Here is an 18,756-nt window from a genome sequence, read left to right on the forward strand (position 1 = left end):
CGGGTGTTGTTGGGTCTGTTTGCTTTGTGTCGATTGGAGGAGACCTTACTTGGATGTGAGTCAATGACACATTCAGAATTACACGTGTAGTTAAGACAGCCTGAGGTGAAGTAGACACCTGCAACACAAGTTCACATACATGCCTTCAGAAAGTATTCACCTACCTGGACCTTTAACACGTTTTGTTACAGCCTGAATTTAAAATGGATTAAATAGAGATGTATTTTTCACGGACCTACCTACAATACCCCATAATGTCAGTGGAATAATTATTTTATTTTAACAAATTAATAAAATAAGTATTCAACCCTTTTGTTATGGCAAGCCTAATTTCAGGAGTACAAATTCACTTAATAAGTTACATGGACTCACTCTGTGCTATAATAGTGTTTTAATATGATTTTTGAATGACTACCTCATCTCTGTACCCCACACATTTGTAAGGTCCCTCACTCGAGCAGTGAATTTCAAACACAGGTTCAACCACAAAGACCAGGGAGGTTTTCCAGTGCCTCGCAAAGAAGGGCACCTATTGGTGGGTAGGAAAAAAAAAAAAAAAGCAGACATTGAATTAGGCTTGGTCGGTATACCGGGGTATTTGAAAAAAGCCATGGGATGGTTAATACATTTTTGTATCAACTTTTTAAGTTAATAACTGCAGTCAATTTGTGCAATACACTAGATTAAGCAGATTGTTCTTCATTTCACCTGTCACATTATGAAGCACATTGTAGTTCCCCAGAACAGTTGAGCCAGTCATGTGTTCATTGTAAAGAGCACAACAAGAGAAAGCGGTGAGTCTGTAGCGTTCTGCCGGTGAGTCTGTAGCGTTCTGCCGGTGAGTCTGTAGCGTTCTGCCGGTGAGTCTGTAGCGTTCTGCCGGTGAGTCTGTAATGGGGACTTTAGAGTTTAATGGACTCACCGATAGACTTACTGATAAAACGCTATGGACTCACTGAGGATGAATCAACAACATTGTAGTTAGTCCCGAAATACTAACCTAAATGACAGAGTGAAAGAAAAAAGCCTGTACAGAATAAAAATAGTATATACAACCAAACACTGAGAAACACAGCAGGACAATAACCTAAAACACAAGGCCAAATCTACACAGGAGTTGCTTACCAAGAAGACAGTGAATCTTACCTGAATGGCCGAGCTACAGTTTTGACCTGATCTTTTTAACAATTATTTACCCCTTTTTCTCCCCAATTTCGTGGTATCCAATTGGTAGTTACAGTCTTGTCTCATCGCTGCAACTCCCGTATGGACTCGGGAGAGGCGAAGGTCGAGAGCACAACACAACCCAACCAAGCCACACTGCTTCTTGACACAATGCACATCCAACCCGGAAGCCAGCTGCACCAATGTGTCAGAGGAAACACCTGGCGACCTGGTCAGCGTGCATGCGCCCGGCCCACCACAGGAGTCGCTAGTGCGCGATGAGACAAGGATATCCCTGCCGGCCTAACCCGGACGACGCTGGGCCGCCCCATGGTCGCGCCCGGTCGCGGCCGGCTGAGACAGAGCCTGGGCTCGAACCCAGAATCTCTGGTGTCACAGCTAGCACTGAGATGCAGTGCCTTAGACCACTGAGACAGAGCCTGGGCTCAAACCCAGAATCTCTGGTGTCACAGCTAGCACTGAGATGCAGTGCCTTAGACCACTGAGACAGAGCCTGGGCTCAAACCCAGAATCTCTGGTGTCACAGCTAGTACTGGATGCAGTGCCATAGACCACTGAGACAGAGCCTGGGCTCAAACCCAGAATCTCTGGTGTCACAGCTAGTACTGGATGCAGTGCCTTAGACCACTGCGCCACCCGGGAGGCCCAGTTTTGACTTAATCTACTTGATAATCTATGGCAAGACCTGAAAATGGTTGTTTAGCAACCAATTTGACAGAGCATGAAGAATTTAGAAAATAATAATGGCCAAATGTTACACAATACAGGTGTTTAAAGCTCTGACTTGCTGACCACACCGCTCGTGTCGCGTGTGCTGCAGAATAAATGTACACATGCATGTTATTCAATCATTGCACATGCTCGCGCATGTCAACCAGCGCCTAACCAGGCGCTAAAAAATAACTTGTTTCTGTTTGTGATGCTTGATGCGCTGCAAGTCCTTCCTCTCCCATCTCCTCATTGGTTTTTAGGAGCATATACCACGTGGGTGATTGAAAGATGAACTGAGGTCCACACTCCAGTCCAGGTGGTGGTGGTAATGCACCTTAAAGTTGGTGGCCAAATGCCATATAAAGTCTGAAGGAGGAGAGATTACTAGAAACAAACTTTTACCCTTTTATGTGTGGATTAATTGTCGGAGTAGAGGACCTTGTGCATTTCAGGTAAAATAACAACCCAATGTTTATATACCAGGACAGATTAGCTTGTAAAAGCAAGCTAGCTAGCTAAATTGCCATAAATGTTTATTGCTTTTCAACCTGTCCCCAAATGAACTCTGAACCAACTATATTCGTTTTGATATTTCAACCTGCGTGTCCCGATCGCGTCTGGTGTGGGTGATCAAAACCAGCATGCGCGCCATGTCGCAAGTGGAGACACGTGCTAGTGCTGTCTGGTTAGCATGTTAGACTTACCCAGAAAGACTTGCAGCTGTACTTGCTGCTACAGGTGCTTCTCCAAAGTATTGACCCAGAGGTGTGTGCGCTTACATAAATTAGATATTTTTGTATTTCATTTATAATGAATTTGCTTTATATTTTGTTTTAGTTTTTTTTCTCTCACTTTGTCATGATGGGGTATTGTGTGTAGATGGGTGAGAGAAAAAAATGTTTAATCCATTTTTTAATTCATGTTCTAACAACAAAATGTGGAATAAGTCAAGGGGTATGAATACTTTCTGAAGGCACAGTAAGTGTCCTCAGGGCTTGCATTGTGTAATGAAAGGGAAAGGGGAATACCAAGTCAGTTGTACAACTGAAATGCGTCTTCCACATTTAACCCAACCCCTCTGAATCAGAGAGGTGAGGGGGGCTGCCACAATCGACATCCACGTCTTCGGCGCCTGGGGAACAGTGGGTTAACTGCCGTAACTATTCTTTCCTCTGAAGAAATTGAAATTTATCAGTGACCTCTGTACGTGTCACACCAACCAGCTAGATGCCGAGAGATGCTTCACATTGTTTAGTGTGAGAATGGCATCTAAAACACGTACAGTAGCCACTGATGATGAATGAGAACACCTCCCAGGAAAGAAACCAGTTTGATTTGGAGCGGCGGTGTGAACGGGCTTAAAAAGATGCTTCACATTGGTGCCATTTTTCCACAGTAAACAATCAAGCCATGCGAAATGAGAATGTAGACTAGAGACATGAAAGACCACTGTACTACCATCACTGGGCCTGTCTCTGTAGCCCAGGGAAAGTCCCGGGAAGTTTGCCTAGCTATGCTAGTATCAGTGGATAGTTTTAATCTGGTCGGTAGTGGTTGATGAGATGTTTATTTGATGCGTTGCTATGACCCAGAGTAACCCCTGTATGTAGTAGTGTATAATAATATGCCATCTGCCTTACGGGTCTGTTGTTGACATTGTTTGAGGTAATGCTTCCTCCTATTGGATCTTCAGCATAGTGCAGCTTTGAGCCATATGATTAAGACCTGATGGAACAGCCAAGCCAATGTAATACCTTAACTAACACGGGTCAGGTGTGGCCTCTTAAACCAATTATATGGTCTACTTGACCCATATACTGTACAGGGGCCTACTGAAAGCTGTGCTTTAACGTGGCGTCGTTAAAATACTTTTCATGTGACTTGTATGGACTTCTGATTCCCTTGCTAATAGTCCTCGCTCTCTCTGCTCTCTCTGCTCTCTCTCGCACTCTCTCTCTGCTCGCTCTCTCTGCTCTCTCTCTCTGCTCTCTCTCTCTGCTCTCTCCCTCGCTCTCGCTCCCTCGCTCTCGCTCTCTCGCTCTCTCTCTCTCGCTCTCTCTCTCTCTCGCTCTCTCTCTCTCGCTCTCTCGCTCTCTCTCTCTCGCTCTCTCGCTCTCTCTCGCTCTCGCTCTCGCTCTCTCGCTCTCTCTCTCGCTCTCTCTCTTTCTTTCTCGCTCTCTCTCTTTCTCTCTCGTTCTCTCTCTTTCTCTCTCTCTTTTTCTCTCTCTCTCTTTTTCTCTTTCTTTCTTTTCTTTCTCTCCCCCCCTTCCAGGGCCATGACCACAGCCATTTCCCAGCCAACGGCGACATGGAAGAGGGCGTGACAGAGAAGCTGCAGCAGAGTGGAGAGGCGGGGCTTAACCTGCCCAAGGTGGACGGAGGAGAGGGGGACTGCATGCTCACCCCCACACTGACCCCACCGGTGAGACACACACACTCACCCCCACACTGACCCCACCGGTGAGACACACACACACCCCCGCACTGACCCCACCGGTGAGACACCACACACCCCTGTACTGACCCCACCGGTGAGACACCACACACACACACCCCTGTACTGACCCCACCGGTGAGACACACACACTCACCCCCACACTAACCCCACCGGTGAGACACACACACTCACCCCCACACTGACCCCACCGGTGAGACACCACACACCCCCACACTGACCCCACCGGTGAGACACACACACACCCCCACACTGACCCCACCGGTGAGACACACACACTCACCCCCACACTGACCCCACCGGTGAGACACACACCCCCACACTGACCGCACCGGTGAGACGCACACACTCACCCCCACACTGACCCCACCGGTGAGACACACACACACACACCCCCACACTGACCCCACCGGTGAGACACACACACTCACCCCCACACTGACCCCACCGGTGAGACACACACACACACACACACACTGACCCCACCGGTGAGACACACACACACACCCCCACACTGACCCCACCGGTGAGCACACACACACCCCTGCACTGACCCCACCGGTGAGACACACACACACACACCCCTGTACTGACCCCACCGGTGAGACACACACACACACACCCCTGCACTGACCCCACCGGTGAGACACACACACACACACACACACACCCCTGTACTGACCCCACCGGTGAGACACACACACACACACACACACACACCCCTGTACTGACCCCACCGGTGAGACACACACACACACACACCCCTGTACTGACCCCACCGGTGAGAGAGACACACACACACACCTCCGCACTGACCACCACCGGTGAGACTTTTTTGAAATATAGTTTAGCATTCATCTTAAGATACTTTTGGTCATGTGGTGTATGTGGACACCTGCTCGTCGAAGAGAATTAGTGACGTCTGGCTCGCAGTCGGCGTTCCAATTCATCCCAAAGGTGTTCAATGGGGTTGAGGTCAGGGCTCTGTGCAGGCCAGTCAAGGTGTTCCACAGCGATCTCAACAAACCATTTCTTTATGGACATCGCTTTGTGCACGGGGGCACTCCTTTCCTGTTGCGGTCCTCATGAGAGCCAGTTTCATCATAACTCTTGATGGTTTTTGCGACTGCACTTTTTCCGGATTGACTGACCTTCATGTCTTAAAGTAATGATGGAGTGTCATTTCTCTTTGCTTATTTGAGCTGTTCTTTCCATAATATGGACTTGGTCTTTTACCAAATAGGGCTATCTTCTGTATACCACCCCTACCTTGTCACAACACAACTGATTGGCTCAAACGCATTAAGAAGGAAAGAAATTCCACAAATGAACCTTTAACAAGGCACACCTGTTAATTGAAATGCATTCCAGGTGACTACCTCATGATGCTGGTTGAGAGAATGTCAAGAGTGTGCAAAGCTGTCATCAGTGCAAAGGGTGGCTACTTTGAAGAATCTCAAATATAAAATATGTTTTGATTTGTGTAAGACTTTTTGGGTTACTAGATGATTCCATGTTATTTCATAGTTTTGATGTCTACACTAGTCCAAACTTTTGACTGGTACTGTATATACACTACCTTTCAAAGGTTTGGGGTCACATAGAAATGTCTTCTTTTTTTTTTGTCCATTAAAATAACATCAAATTGATCAGAAATACAGTGTAGACGTTGTAAATGACTATTATAGCTGAAAACGGCTGATTTGTAATGGAATATCTACATAGGCGTACAGAGGCCCATTATCAGCAACCATCACTCCTGTGTTCCAATGGCACGTTGTGTTAGCTAATCCAAGTTTTTAATTTTAAAAGGCTAAGTGATCATTAGAAAATCCTTTCGCAATTATGTTAGCACAGCTGAAAACTGTTCTGATTAAAGAAGCAATAAAACTGGCCTTCTTTAGACTAGTTGAGTATCTGGAGCATCAGCATTTGTGGGTTAGATTCCAGGATGAAAATGGCCAGAAAGAAATACCTTTCTTCAGAAACTCATCAGTCTATTCTTGTTCTGAGAAATGAAGGCTATTCCATGTGAGAAATTGCCAAGAAACTGAAGATCTCGTACAACGCTGTGTACTACTCCCTTCACAGAACAGCGCAAACTGTCTCTAACCAGAATAGAAAGAGGAGTGGGAGGCCCCGGTGCACAACTGAGCAAGAGGACATGACATTAGAGTGTCTAGTTTGACAAACAGACGCCTCACAAGTACTCAACTGGCAGCTTCATTAAATAGTACCCGCAAAACATCAACTTTTACTTCACTACATTCCTAAAGAATATGATGTACTTTTTACTCAATACCTTTTCCCTGACACCCCAAAGTACTGGTTACATTTTGAATGCTTAGCAGGACAGGACAATTGTCTAATGCACACACTTATCAACATCCCTAGTCATCCCTGCTGCCTCTGATCTGGCGGACTCACTAAACAGAGAACGTCCCTGGTCATCCCTACTGCCTCTGATCTGGAGGACTCACTAAACAGAGAACATCCCTGGTCATCCCTACTGGCTCTGATCTGGAGGACTCACTAAACAGAGAACATCCCTGGTCATCCCTACTGCCTCTGATCTGGAGGTCTCACTAAACAGAGAACATCCCTGGTCATCCCTACTGTCTCTGATCTGGAGGACTCACTAAACAGAGAACGTCCCTGGTCATCCCTACTGCCTCTGATCTGGAGGACTCACTAAACAGAGAACGTCCCTGGTCATCCCTACTGCCTCTGATCTGGAGGACTCACTAAACAGAGAATGTCCCTGGTCATCCCTACTCTCTCTGATCTGGAGGACTCACTAAACAGAGAACGTCCCTGGTCATCCCTACTGCCTCTGATCTGGAGGACTCACTAAACAGAGAACATCCCTGGTCATTCTACTGCCTCTGATCTGGAGGACTCACTAAACAGAGAACATCCCTGGTCATCCCTACCGCCTCTGATCTGGAGGACTCACTAAACAGAGAACATCCCTGGTCATCCCTACTGCCTCTGATCTGGAGGTCTCACTAAACACAAATGCTTAGTTGTAAATTATGAGTGTTGCAGAGTGCCCTTGTCTGTCCATAAATGTTTTATGTAAGGAATTTTGAAATGTTTTTATACTTTTACTTTGACTTTTGATACGCAAGTATATTTAAAACTAAATACTTTTACTCAAGTAGTATTTTACTGGGTGACTTGAGTTATTTTCTATTAAGGTATCTTTACTCAAGTATGAACATTTTTTAAAATCTTTTCCCACAACTTATCAGTCGTAGTAAGTACATTTTTCCTGAAAGTAGCTATCAGCTAAGTCAGAGCTAGTGGGGGGGGCTTGTTTGGGGTGGTCGGGGTGAGAAGGGGCGGTTGAGGGGACATGCTATGGGACTATTTAAGATGCTATTTGAAGAGGTAGGGTTTCAGATGTTTTCAGAAGATGGGCAGGGACTCTGCCGTCCTAGCTTCAGGGGAGAAGCTCTTTCCACCATTGGAGTGCCAGGATAGAGAGGACCTGGGCTGAGCGGGAGCTGCCCTCCGGTAGGGGTGGGAGGGCCAAGAGACCAGAGGTGTCAGAGAAGAGCAGTCTCGGTTGAGTGACTCGTCTTGAAGACTGACTGGTTTGGGTCAAGAAGATTATTCTGAGAGATTTAGCGAGAGAGTTGTTCTGAGAGAGCACACAAGTATTATGGGAAGAAAAGCAAGAAGGGATACAGGTCTATAGTGTTTGTACGTCAGACGAGGCGAGTGTTGGCTTCTTGAGGAGGGGAGCGACTCGGGCCATTTTGAAGTCACAGGGGACTCGACCAGTGGTCAGGGGTGAGAGAAGTGAGGAATGGGAGACGGTCTGTAGAAGGGATGAGGGGATGGGGTCGAGCGGCAGGTTGTCGTAGGATTTCATCTGGAGACCGAGGAGAACAAGGTCAGGGCGTAGGGTAGTTCTGTGTGAGTGGGACCAGTGGACTCAGTAGGTTGAGTGAATGAGGAGCGGATGTCATCAACCTTCTTTTCAAGTTTTCACAGAGAGTGTGAGAGAGAGTGACACACACACGCACGCACACACACTCACCCGGCACTGACCCTACCGGTGTGAGAGAGACACACACACACACACACACACACACACACACACACACACACACACACACTCACCCGGTACTGTCCCTACCGGTGTGAGAGAGACACACACACACACACACACACACACACACACACACACACTCACCCCTGCACTGACCCTACCGGTGTGAGAGAGAGAGAGTGACACACACACACACACGCACTGACCCCACTGGTGAGAGGACAACAAACACACTAGAGCTGGTTGATATGGACAAAAAGTAATATGTTAATAAATGTGTAACTTTAGCTCGATAATGATAAATACACTGATTACAGTTAACCCTACTTTCCATTAGCAGCAGGGATTTTTCTCCAGTGCAAAGTAAGACAACAGAGAGTTAGGTTTTTTTTTTTTCATCATAGGATAAACTATTTCATATAACGTATCCACGGAATGCATGAATGATATTTTGATGTGCAACCTGTTGAAATAGGATCCAGAATGGTTTGATTTTATTTTTGCCGCTTCCGAGATGAATTTGCTCACATCGTTGTGCGTAAGGCCTATTGGCCTATAAGGATATAATTCACCACCTGAAGAAGAGGGAACTCAAAACACTAGATTGATAACTCTGAATATGATATTGTTGCTAGATAGCAATATAGGCTAATTGATTAATCTATCAGTAAATGTAACATCCTACAAAACGTTCCAGTGCTGGGCTTCAGCTACTTGATGTAGGCCTATTCACTGCAGCTGGTGCCCTCCGCTCGGCTAGTGGTGCTATAAACTCAGTGTTGAGAGGTGAGAGAGAAGTTCTATACTGCTAGAAAGCTGTGATTTTCAGCAACAGTTATATGCTTTGCTTATCAAAATGCATCTCTTTCTCCTCCGTGTTCACAGTGAGGAGAGGGAGCGGCTCGCTCATTTAGCAGCCGACAGAGAAACAGGGACAGGCAGATACTTTCATAGCAGGAATCAACATAATGGATAAGCTATTACTGTTGGCCAAATAATGGATTTAGAACAAAACAATCGTCAGGAATGTTGTGCAGCAAAATCAGAGGAAATTACCGACCTCAGCAAAATGCTTCGGTAAGAGCAGGGGGAACGCCGGTAAGAGCAGGGGGAACGCCGGTAAGAGCAGGGGGAACGCCGGTAATTGTCCCAGCTCTAAAACACACATACTCACCCAGCACGTACCCCACCGGTGTGAGAGCGCGAGCACACACACACGCCATCACACATACTCACTCACTCACGCCCGCACCGAACCCACCGGTGAGTCATACACTCTCCCTCACACCTCTCCTCCTCTCCAACAGGACTCTCAGAGCCTGGGTGGAGGGAACAGCAGAGGAGGCTGCTATTGGCTGAAGGGTACAGCATACTCTGACATCGGCACGCTGGCCTGGATGATCACGTTGAGCGACGGGCTCCATAACTTCATCGATGGCCTGGCCATCGGAGCATCCTTCACTGCCTCGACGTTCCAGGGCATCAGCACCTCCGTGGCTATACTCTGTGAGGAGTTTCCCCATGAACTGGGTGAGTGTTACAGTCTAATGAATGGGTCCAGCACCCCAAAAATAAATACATTTTATGATTTATAATGTTTGGGCTTACAGTGCATTCGGAAAGTATTCAGACCCCTTGACTTTTTCCACGTTTTGTAACGTTACGGTCTTATTCTAAAATGGAATTAAGATAATTTTTTTTACTCATCAATCTACACACAGTACCCCATAATGACATCACAATACCCCATAATGACGTCACAGTACCCCATAATGATATCACAACACCCCATAATGACAAAGCGAAAACTGTTTTTTTAGACCCTTTGCTATGAGTTTCGAAATTGAGCTCAGGTGCATCCTGTTTCCATTGATCATCCTTGAGATGTTTCTACAACTTGGAGTCCACCTGTGGTAAATTCAATTGATTGGACATGATTTGGAAAGGCACACCCCTGTCTATATAAGGTCCCACAGTTGACAGTGCATGTCAGAGCAAAAACCAAGCCATGAGGTTGAAGGAATTGTCTGTAGAGCTCCGAGACAGGATTGTGTCGAGGAAACAGATCTGGGGAAGGGTACCAAAAAAGATTCTGCAGCATTGAAGGTCCCCAAGAACTCAGTGGCCTCCATCGTTCCTAAATGGAAGAAGTTTGAAACCAGCAAGACTCTGGCCGCCATGCCAAACTGAGCAATCGGGGGAGAGGGGCCTTGGTCAGGGAGGTGACCAAGACCCCGATTGTCCCTCTGACAGAGCTCCAGAGTTCCTCTGTGGATATGGGAGAACCTTCCAGAAGGATAACCATCTCTGCAGCACTCCACCAATCAGGCCTTTATGGTAGAGTGGCCAGACAGAAGCAACTCCTCAATAAAAGGCACATGACAGCCCTCTAGGAGTTTGCCAAAAGGCACCTAAAGGACTCTGACTGTGAGAAACAAGTTTCTCTGGTCTGATGAAACCAAGATTGAACTCTTTGGCCTGAATGCCAAGTGTCACGTCTGGAGGAAACCTGGCACCATCCCTACGGTGAAGCATGGTGGTGGCGGGGATGTTGGGATGTTGTGGGGATGTTTTTCAGTGGCAGGGACTGGGAGACTAGTTAGGATCGAGGGAAAGATGAACTGAGCAAAGTACAAAGAGGTCCTTGATGATAACCTGCTCAGGACCTCAGACTGGGGTGAAGGTTCACCTTCCAACAGGACAACGACCCTAATCACACAGCCAAGACAATGCAGGAGTGGCTTCGGGACAAGGCTCAGCAGAGACCTGAAAATAGCTGTGCAGCTCCCCATCCAACCTGACAGAACTTGAGAGGATCTGCAGAGAAGAATGGAAGAAACTCCCTAAGTACAGGTGTGCCAATCTTCTATCATCATACCCAAAAAGACTCGAGGCTATAATCACTGCCAAAGGCACTTCAACAAAGTACTGAGTAAAGGGTCTGAATACTTATGTAAATGTGATATTTCAGTTTTTAATACATTAGCAAAAATGTCTACACCTGTTTTTGCTTTGTTATTATGAGGTATTGTGTGTAGATTGATGGGGGGGGGGGGACTATTTAATACATTTTAGAATAAGGCTGTAACATAACAAAATGTGGAATGAGTCAAGGGGTCTGAATACTTTCCCAAATGCACTGTATAACTAGGCTTATGTGAATCCAGCACTCTTCCACCTATTCAAGCAATGTATGTCTGGCTGTGCTGATATTGTCCTCTTCTCCCTCCAGGAGACTTTGTGATATTGTTGAATGCTGGGATGAGCATCCAGCAGGCTCTGTTCTTTAACTTCCTGTCTGCCTGCTGCTGCTACCTGGGCATGGGTTTTGGCATCCTGGCAGGAAACAGCTTCTCACCTCAATGGATCTTTGCCCTGGCAGGGGGCATGTTCCTTTACATCGCCCTGGCAGACATGGTGAGAGAGGAGATGAGCGTAGGGGGGTGGACACGGTCGGCGTTGGTCCGGTGGAGGGGGGGGGTGTCTGTTTGTGTGTCCACTGAGAATTGATATAGAGCACAACATACCATTTGCCCATCCAGTGTTATTTGTAAGGATAACTCTGTGTGGTCAATAAGGAACTGACCTGCCCCCCCCCCCTTTCTATCCGTAGTTCCCGGAGATGAACGAGGTGAGTCGTGAGGAGGAGGAGGCGGGGGGAAGCAGCTTCCTTGTGACCTTCATCATCCAGAACGCGGGCCTCCTAACCGGCTTTGCCATCATGCTGCTACTGACCACCTACTCTGGAGCCATCACTATAGACTAGCATTATTATTCCCACAACTACACCCTACCGGTTTTAACCAGATCCAACCGCCAGATCCAACCGCCAGATCCAACCGCCAGATCCAACCGCCAGATCCAACCGCCAGATCCAACCGCTTTCAACTGTAATGATTCCCTTTGGAGCTGAATGGAAATGCCCGCCCCTCTCTCCCCAGGCCCCATTTTGCCCTGAATTCTCCCTCAGGACTTTAGAGAGCCGGGGCTTCGCTACTAGTGCGGCGGAATGCACCCTATAAGACTTAAGCAGTTCCCAAATGCAGTAGCTACTAGTACACTGGCAGGGGAACCGCCCTCCCTCATCTCTCTTGGGCCTCCTCCCCTCTCATTCTGCCCTCCCTCATCTCTCGTTTGCCTTCTCTGACCCCCCTAGTACACTGGCAGGGGTACCACCCTCCATCATCTCTCTTGGGCCTTCTCTGACCCCCCTAGTACACTGACAGGGGTACCACCCTCCATCATCTCTCTTGGGCCTTCTCTGACCAGCCCCCCCCTTGCCAGTTAGGTGACAAGCCTAGAGATCCCTTTCCCCTCTGTTCTATGCCACCTGCAGGGACAGGAACGAGGCATAGGCAGGGGGTAGGACCACCATATTATCTCCTATGCTGATGACCAACAGACATGCAATATCTACAAACCATTTATACAAACACAGTTCATATATAAACTATAACTAGGTATAAACAACATGATTTAATCAAACACTTCCTTGTTCCCCAGACTACTGAGAGACCATTTCGTCTCTACAAAGACTCTGCTGTTGTCATGGAGATCATTCTGTCATTGGTTCGTTTGGACATGCACGATGAGCGTCGAGTTGGACATTTTGAGCAACCAGGGGTGTATTCATTACGGAAACCGTTTAAGAACCAAACAGAGCAAATGAAACGAAACGGTAAGGGACCTACCCGAATTTGTCCAATAGAAACGATTGTTTGGTTTCTGTTGCAAAATGTTTTGCAACAGAATCGTCGTAATGATTACACCCCAGGGTCCAGTGACTTGGAAATAGTGTATTTATGTTACCCATATGCCTCTGAGTGCCCATGGGCCAAACTACGGTGGCCTCCGCAGCACAATCAGGTAATAGCAGTTGTATTGTAGACATCCTTGGACTTTCTCCTTTTTTCATTGTCAGTGCAAACCCTTTTTTCAATACATACCAAAAAGAAAGTGTTTCATATATATATATATATGAGACACACTGATCAACTGGAAAGTTGAGCAAGCCGGCGTGAAGAAGAACAAATCCTTTCCCCAACATAGGACTGATGTGTGTCTGTGAGTAAGTAGATATTATGTTTTACTTCAGGAGGAACCAGACACACGCAACACTTGTGAATTTTAACAACAAAATGTGGACAGACAGACCATTTCTGGTGGACTCCATTGGGACTTGTTTTTCCTCCGAAGTGTGTCAAGCGTGAAGAACAAGAACCTCCTGACTTGTAGCTTTCTGTCCTGGTTTCCTCGGCTGACTTTGTTCTCTATTAAGATCTCAGCAAAATAGCTCCCTATTATAGTACACTTCCTAAAATAAGGTTGTCTGTAGGGAATAGAGTGCCATTTTGGACAAAGCCTATGTTTGAGGATGGACGGACTATGGTGGCACCTAAAGCCACGGTCTATTTCTCCCAATCAGTTCCCCCATCTAGCTAACCATCTGTGCCCTTCATATGTCGTTGACTAGATTTTTCCAAGACTCATATCTCTATGAATGCAATCCTCCATTCCTTATCCATACCGTTGTCATATTGAGATAACGTCTATTGTTGTATTATTTGTATGTAATGAATGGTTAGAATCAAAGACCGTACGCAGAATCATAGTCACACTTAAGGAGTAGTTCACTATTTTACAAGATAATGTTGAGATGGTTCGTCACCCTGAACATAGTCAATGGGCCAGGAGAAACTGTAATCCATAGTTCAGTTATCTTTAAACAGCCACAACAAACTTCAGCTAACTTTTTCCACACCGCTAGCTAAAAATCTATGGAAGTGATGGGCAGGTTTGTCCAAATCCAAATCACCCAAAATCAACTCTATATTTTGTTTGATGATACTTTAAAGTTATGCCTTTAAAAAGAAAAAACATGCTCACCAGCCCCCATCACTTCCATAGATTTTTAGCTAGCGGTGGTTAAAGTTGGTAATGGCTGTTTAATGAAAACTGCATTTTTTATTTAACTAGGCAAGTCAGTTAAGAACAAATTATTGGGGCTCCCGAGTTGCGCAAGGCACTGCATCGCAGTGCTAGCTTTGCCACTTGAGATTCTGGGTTCGAGCTCTGTCGCAGCTGGCCGCGACCCGGGAGACCCATGGTGCTGTGCACAATTTCCCCAGTGCTGTCCGGGTTATGGGAGGGTTTGGCCGGCAGGGATGTCTTTGTCCCATCGTTCACTAGCGACCCCTGTGGAGGGCCGGGCGCAGTGCACCCTGACACGGTGTACGGTGTTTCCTCCGACACATTGGTGCGGCTGGCTACCGCGTTAAATGGGCATTGTGTCAAGAAGCAGTGCGGCTTGGTTGGGTTGTGTTTCGGAGGACGCACGGCTCTTGACCGCTTCTCCCAAGTCCGTACAGGAGTTGCAGCCATGAGACAAGACTGTAACTACCAATTGGGGAGAAAAAGGGAGTAACAAAAAAAACCCGAGAAATATTATGATGGCCTAGGGGTGATAAGTTTCTCCTCCGCCATAGACTACTTTCAGGGTGAGGAACCATCTAACATACAGTTGTAAAATAGTGAACTACTCCTTTTAAGATGTTTTTGTCCCTATCCAACACCCTATAGAAACCATCTCACTCCTTCACTGACGTGAGGGTGTCATTCATGTAGCAATGCCCAAACTACATGGTTGAATCTGTAAGGCTTGCCATGTTTTAGCCTGTAATGAATTACAGTTGGTAGGCTGTTATTCAGCTTCTACAATGTCAATGGTTGATTAGATCAGTGAGTTATGAAGCATTGTATTAGTGCGGTGGTCATGACAGTGCGATAGGGTTATAGAACAGTTGATATGGAGAGAAGTTATAAGTAACAGTTGTTATAGATTTGCCGTCAGGGACCGTGTGATAGTAACAAAAATGTGCTGTGACATGAGGTCAACAAAACTGTAAGGTCAGGATGATGCAGGATGAGTAGAATTTAGGGTTGTTTATGATTGGAGAGAATGTATTGTACCAATACCAGATGCAATTGTGTTTTAATATTATAAGTGACCGTTAGAGTGAGACACTGCCTCTGAAATGAACCAGCATAGAGCAGTAGGGAATATATTTCCTCCCCTTCATTGAATATTTGCTCAGAGCTGTACTATAGTTGCTATGCATTGACTTCAATGTCAGTCTACAATGTATCTTGTTATTATTGGCATAGAATAGAACAGATTAAAAACCGTAAGATTAGGTGAATAATTGCTCTTCCGCTTTTCCGAGTTAATCTATATGAAATAAACCATCGCATGAAATGAATTATGTACAATGGCAACCATAATGTATTGAACATTTTGAAACGGTTAGTTGTGTGGGTAATCAGCGTTATTGTTTTAAGCCATAATGTTTGAAATACATTTTAAGTTTATGCACATTACACACTTCTTTTGTTTTAGAAATACAAGCCATGTGAAACTAGACAATGCTGCACTATTTTTGTTGTATTTATTCATTTTATTCTTTGCGATCATTTTACGTGTTGCACATGTAAAACAGATTTGTTAGTCATATGGATACATCAATACAACCCTTCTCAAATCAGAGTACATACAGTCAACACACATTTCCACCTTGACATGTTCAGTCTCCATTTCGACAAGTCCATACCTCCATGCAGGATTTTGCTGTCTGAAACACTTAACTGTGTGTGACTAACCAGGGTTGGGGTCAATTCAGAAAGTAAATTCCAATTTCGGATGTTCTTAATTGAGAATTTGGAATTTCGGTGTACTTCCTGAATAGAAATGGAATTGATCCCAACTCTGATTCAAACTGACTTTAGACTTTTTAAAGAAGTTATTTATTGGTGACGTAAAGATGTCTGACTCCTGTGAATAGTGGTGTCAAGGAAGTATTGTACCTTTTGCAATGTGTTGTGGGAGCTGGGAACATGTATTTTTTTTATAAACAATTTTCCTAAATTAACTCATGTCTCATTACTTTGTTACACAATATACAGTGTATAAAGTTAAAGGTTCTTCATAAAGTGAATTTTAGAACTAATACATACATTCTAAACAGATCATTTATAAGTTAATGTTTTAAAGCTTGTGCTTTTCCAAATGTGGCATATATATATTTTTGCCACCCTTTTATAATACATGGCATTTGCTTATGAATGATTTCTGAAGTATTATAGGCACTGAGGTATAAAGAGGTTTTGTAATGGGGGTTTATAAACGCTTCAACTTAATTCACGTCACCCCGAACATGGATCTGCGTGTGCGCGATGTAAACATGCCTGTGTAGCTATACTGAACAAAAATATAAATGCAACAATTTCAACGATTTTACTGAGTTAAAGTTCATAAGGAAATCAGTCACTTTGAAATAAATTCATAAATCCCTAATATGGATTTCACATCACTGGGAATACAGATATGCATTGGTTGGCCACAGATACCTTTAAAAAAAAAAGAAGTAGGGGTGTGGATCAGAAAACCAGTCAGTATCTGGTGTGACCACCATTTGCCTCATGCACTGTGACACATCTTCACATAGAGTTGATCAGGCTGTTGATTGTGACCTGTGGAATGTTGTTCCACTCCTCTTCAATGGCTGTGCTAAGTTGCTGGATATTGGCGGGAACTGGAACACGCTGTCGTACACTTAGATCCAGAGCATCACAACCATGCTCAATGGGTGTTGACATGTCTGGTGAATATGCAGGCCATGGAAGCACTGGGACATTTTAAGCTTCCAGGAATTGTGTACAGATCCTTGTGACATGGGGCATTGCATTATCATAATGAAACGTGAGGTGATGGCGGCAGATGAATGGCACGAGTCGAGCGACAATGGGCCTCAGGATCTCGTCACGGTGTCTCTGTGCATTCTAATTGCTGTTGATAAAATGCAATTGTGTTTGTTATCCGTAGCTTATGCCTGCCGATACCATAACCCCACCGCCACCATGGGGCACTCTGTTCACAACGTGGACATCAGCAAACCGCTCGCCCACATGACGACATACATGCTGTCTGCCATCTTTCCGGTACAGTTGAAACCAGGATTCATCTATGAAGAGCACACTTCTCCAGCGTGCCAGTGTCCCATCGAAGTCAGTTACGACTCCCGAACTGCAGTCAGGTCAAGACCCTGGTGAGGATGACGAGCACGCAGATGAGCTTCTCTGAGATGGTTCCTGACAGTTTGTGCAGAAATTCTTCAGTTGTGCAAACCCACAGTTTCATCAGCTGTCCGGGTGGCTGGTCTCAGATGATCCCGCAGGGGAAGAAGCTGGATGAGTAGGTCCTGGCCTGGCATGGTTACATGTGGTCTGCGGTTGTGAGGACAGTTGCAAGTACTGCCAAATTATCTAAAATGATGTTAGAGGTGGCTTATGGTAGAAAAATGAACATTCAATTCTCGGGCAACAGCTCTGGTGCACATTCCTGCAGTCAGCATGCCAATTGCACACTCCATAAAAGTCATTGTGTTGTGACAAAACTGCAAATTTTTTTGAGTGGTCTTTTATTGTCCCCAGCACAAGGTGCACCTGTTTTAATGATCACGCTGTTTAAATCAGCTTCTTGATATGCCACACCTGTTAGGTGGATGAATTATTTTGGCAAATAAGAACTACTCACTAAAATGGATGTAAAATTTGTGGACAAAATCAGAGAGAAATAAGCTTTTTGTTTGTATGGAACATTTCTGGATCTTTTATTTCAGCTCATGAAATATGGGACCAACACTTTACATATTTTTGTTCTGTATAGTTAACTAACTTGCCAGTGCCACATTGATTTGGTGTATCCACTTCCTAGATTATGCACAACCTGTCATGTAAACGACAGTATTTATGCCAGCTACACAAACCGTCGTCGATCTTACAAGCTAGTTAGTTAACTACTACTACTCTAACTCGTAATGATTGTAGCTAGCTTCATCATCCACATTTTTTATTTACTCAGCTGTTAGCCAAACTGGGAATCGGAAAGACTCTGCAGATTAAGCTATCTAACTAACTAGTTCGATGTGTCTCATCCATTTAGCTAACACAGCTAGCTATCCATCACTATATTAGAATAATCAACTTGAACTTGAGAGAAGCAATGGCGTGTGCCATGATACTGCTTGATGAGCAAAAGGTGACAGAAGTTAGCTAACGTTATTTGCCTCTTGGGAAAGGAGCGCAACCAGTCCTTCCTGGTAAGACTAATCCCTCAGGTACCTTATGTTATGTCCATAGCTGTGGTTGTCACATCACAAACCAACTGCCTGGTTTCTGATTGGTTTCTCATTAGTGAGAGGCTGCTACTCTGAGGTATTGGTTTCTCGTTAGTGAGAGGCTGCTACTCTGAGGTATTGGTTTCTCGTTAGTGAGAGGCTGCTACTCTGAG

At 45.3% G+C, this 18,756-nt stretch overlaps 1 protein-coding gene across 6 annotated transcripts in view; it reads left to right on the forward strand.

Annotated features, from left to right (window-relative positions):
• The window catches only part of slc39a14 (solute carrier family 39 member 14), a 46,381-nt gene extending 30,045 nt beyond the window's left edge, over positions 1 to 16,336 (forward strand). For all 6 annotated transcript variants that reach the window (XM_045695341.1, XM_045695336.1, XM_045695338.1 and 3 more), the window contains exons 7-10: positions 4,169 to 4,318; positions 9,719 to 9,941; positions 11,644 to 11,828; positions 12,025 to 16,336. In XM_045695341.1, the coding sequence (XP_045551297.1) occupies positions 4,169 to 4,318; positions 9,719 to 9,941; positions 11,644 to 11,828; positions 12,025 to 12,177 (711 nt within the window). In that variant the 3' untranslated portion in view covers positions 12,178 to 16,336. The remainder of the gene's footprint in view (positions 1 to 4,168; positions 4,319 to 9,718; positions 9,942 to 11,643; positions 11,829 to 12,024) is intronic.
• Positions 16,337 to 18,756: the final 2,420 nt, after the last annotated feature.

This window comes from Salmo salar, chromosome ssa15, assembly GCF_905237065.1.
Source record: "Salmo salar chromosome ssa15, Ssal_v3.1, whole genome shotgun sequence".
Classification (NCBI taxonomy): domain Eukaryota; kingdom Metazoa; phylum Chordata; class Actinopteri; order Salmoniformes; family Salmonidae; genus Salmo; species Salmo salar.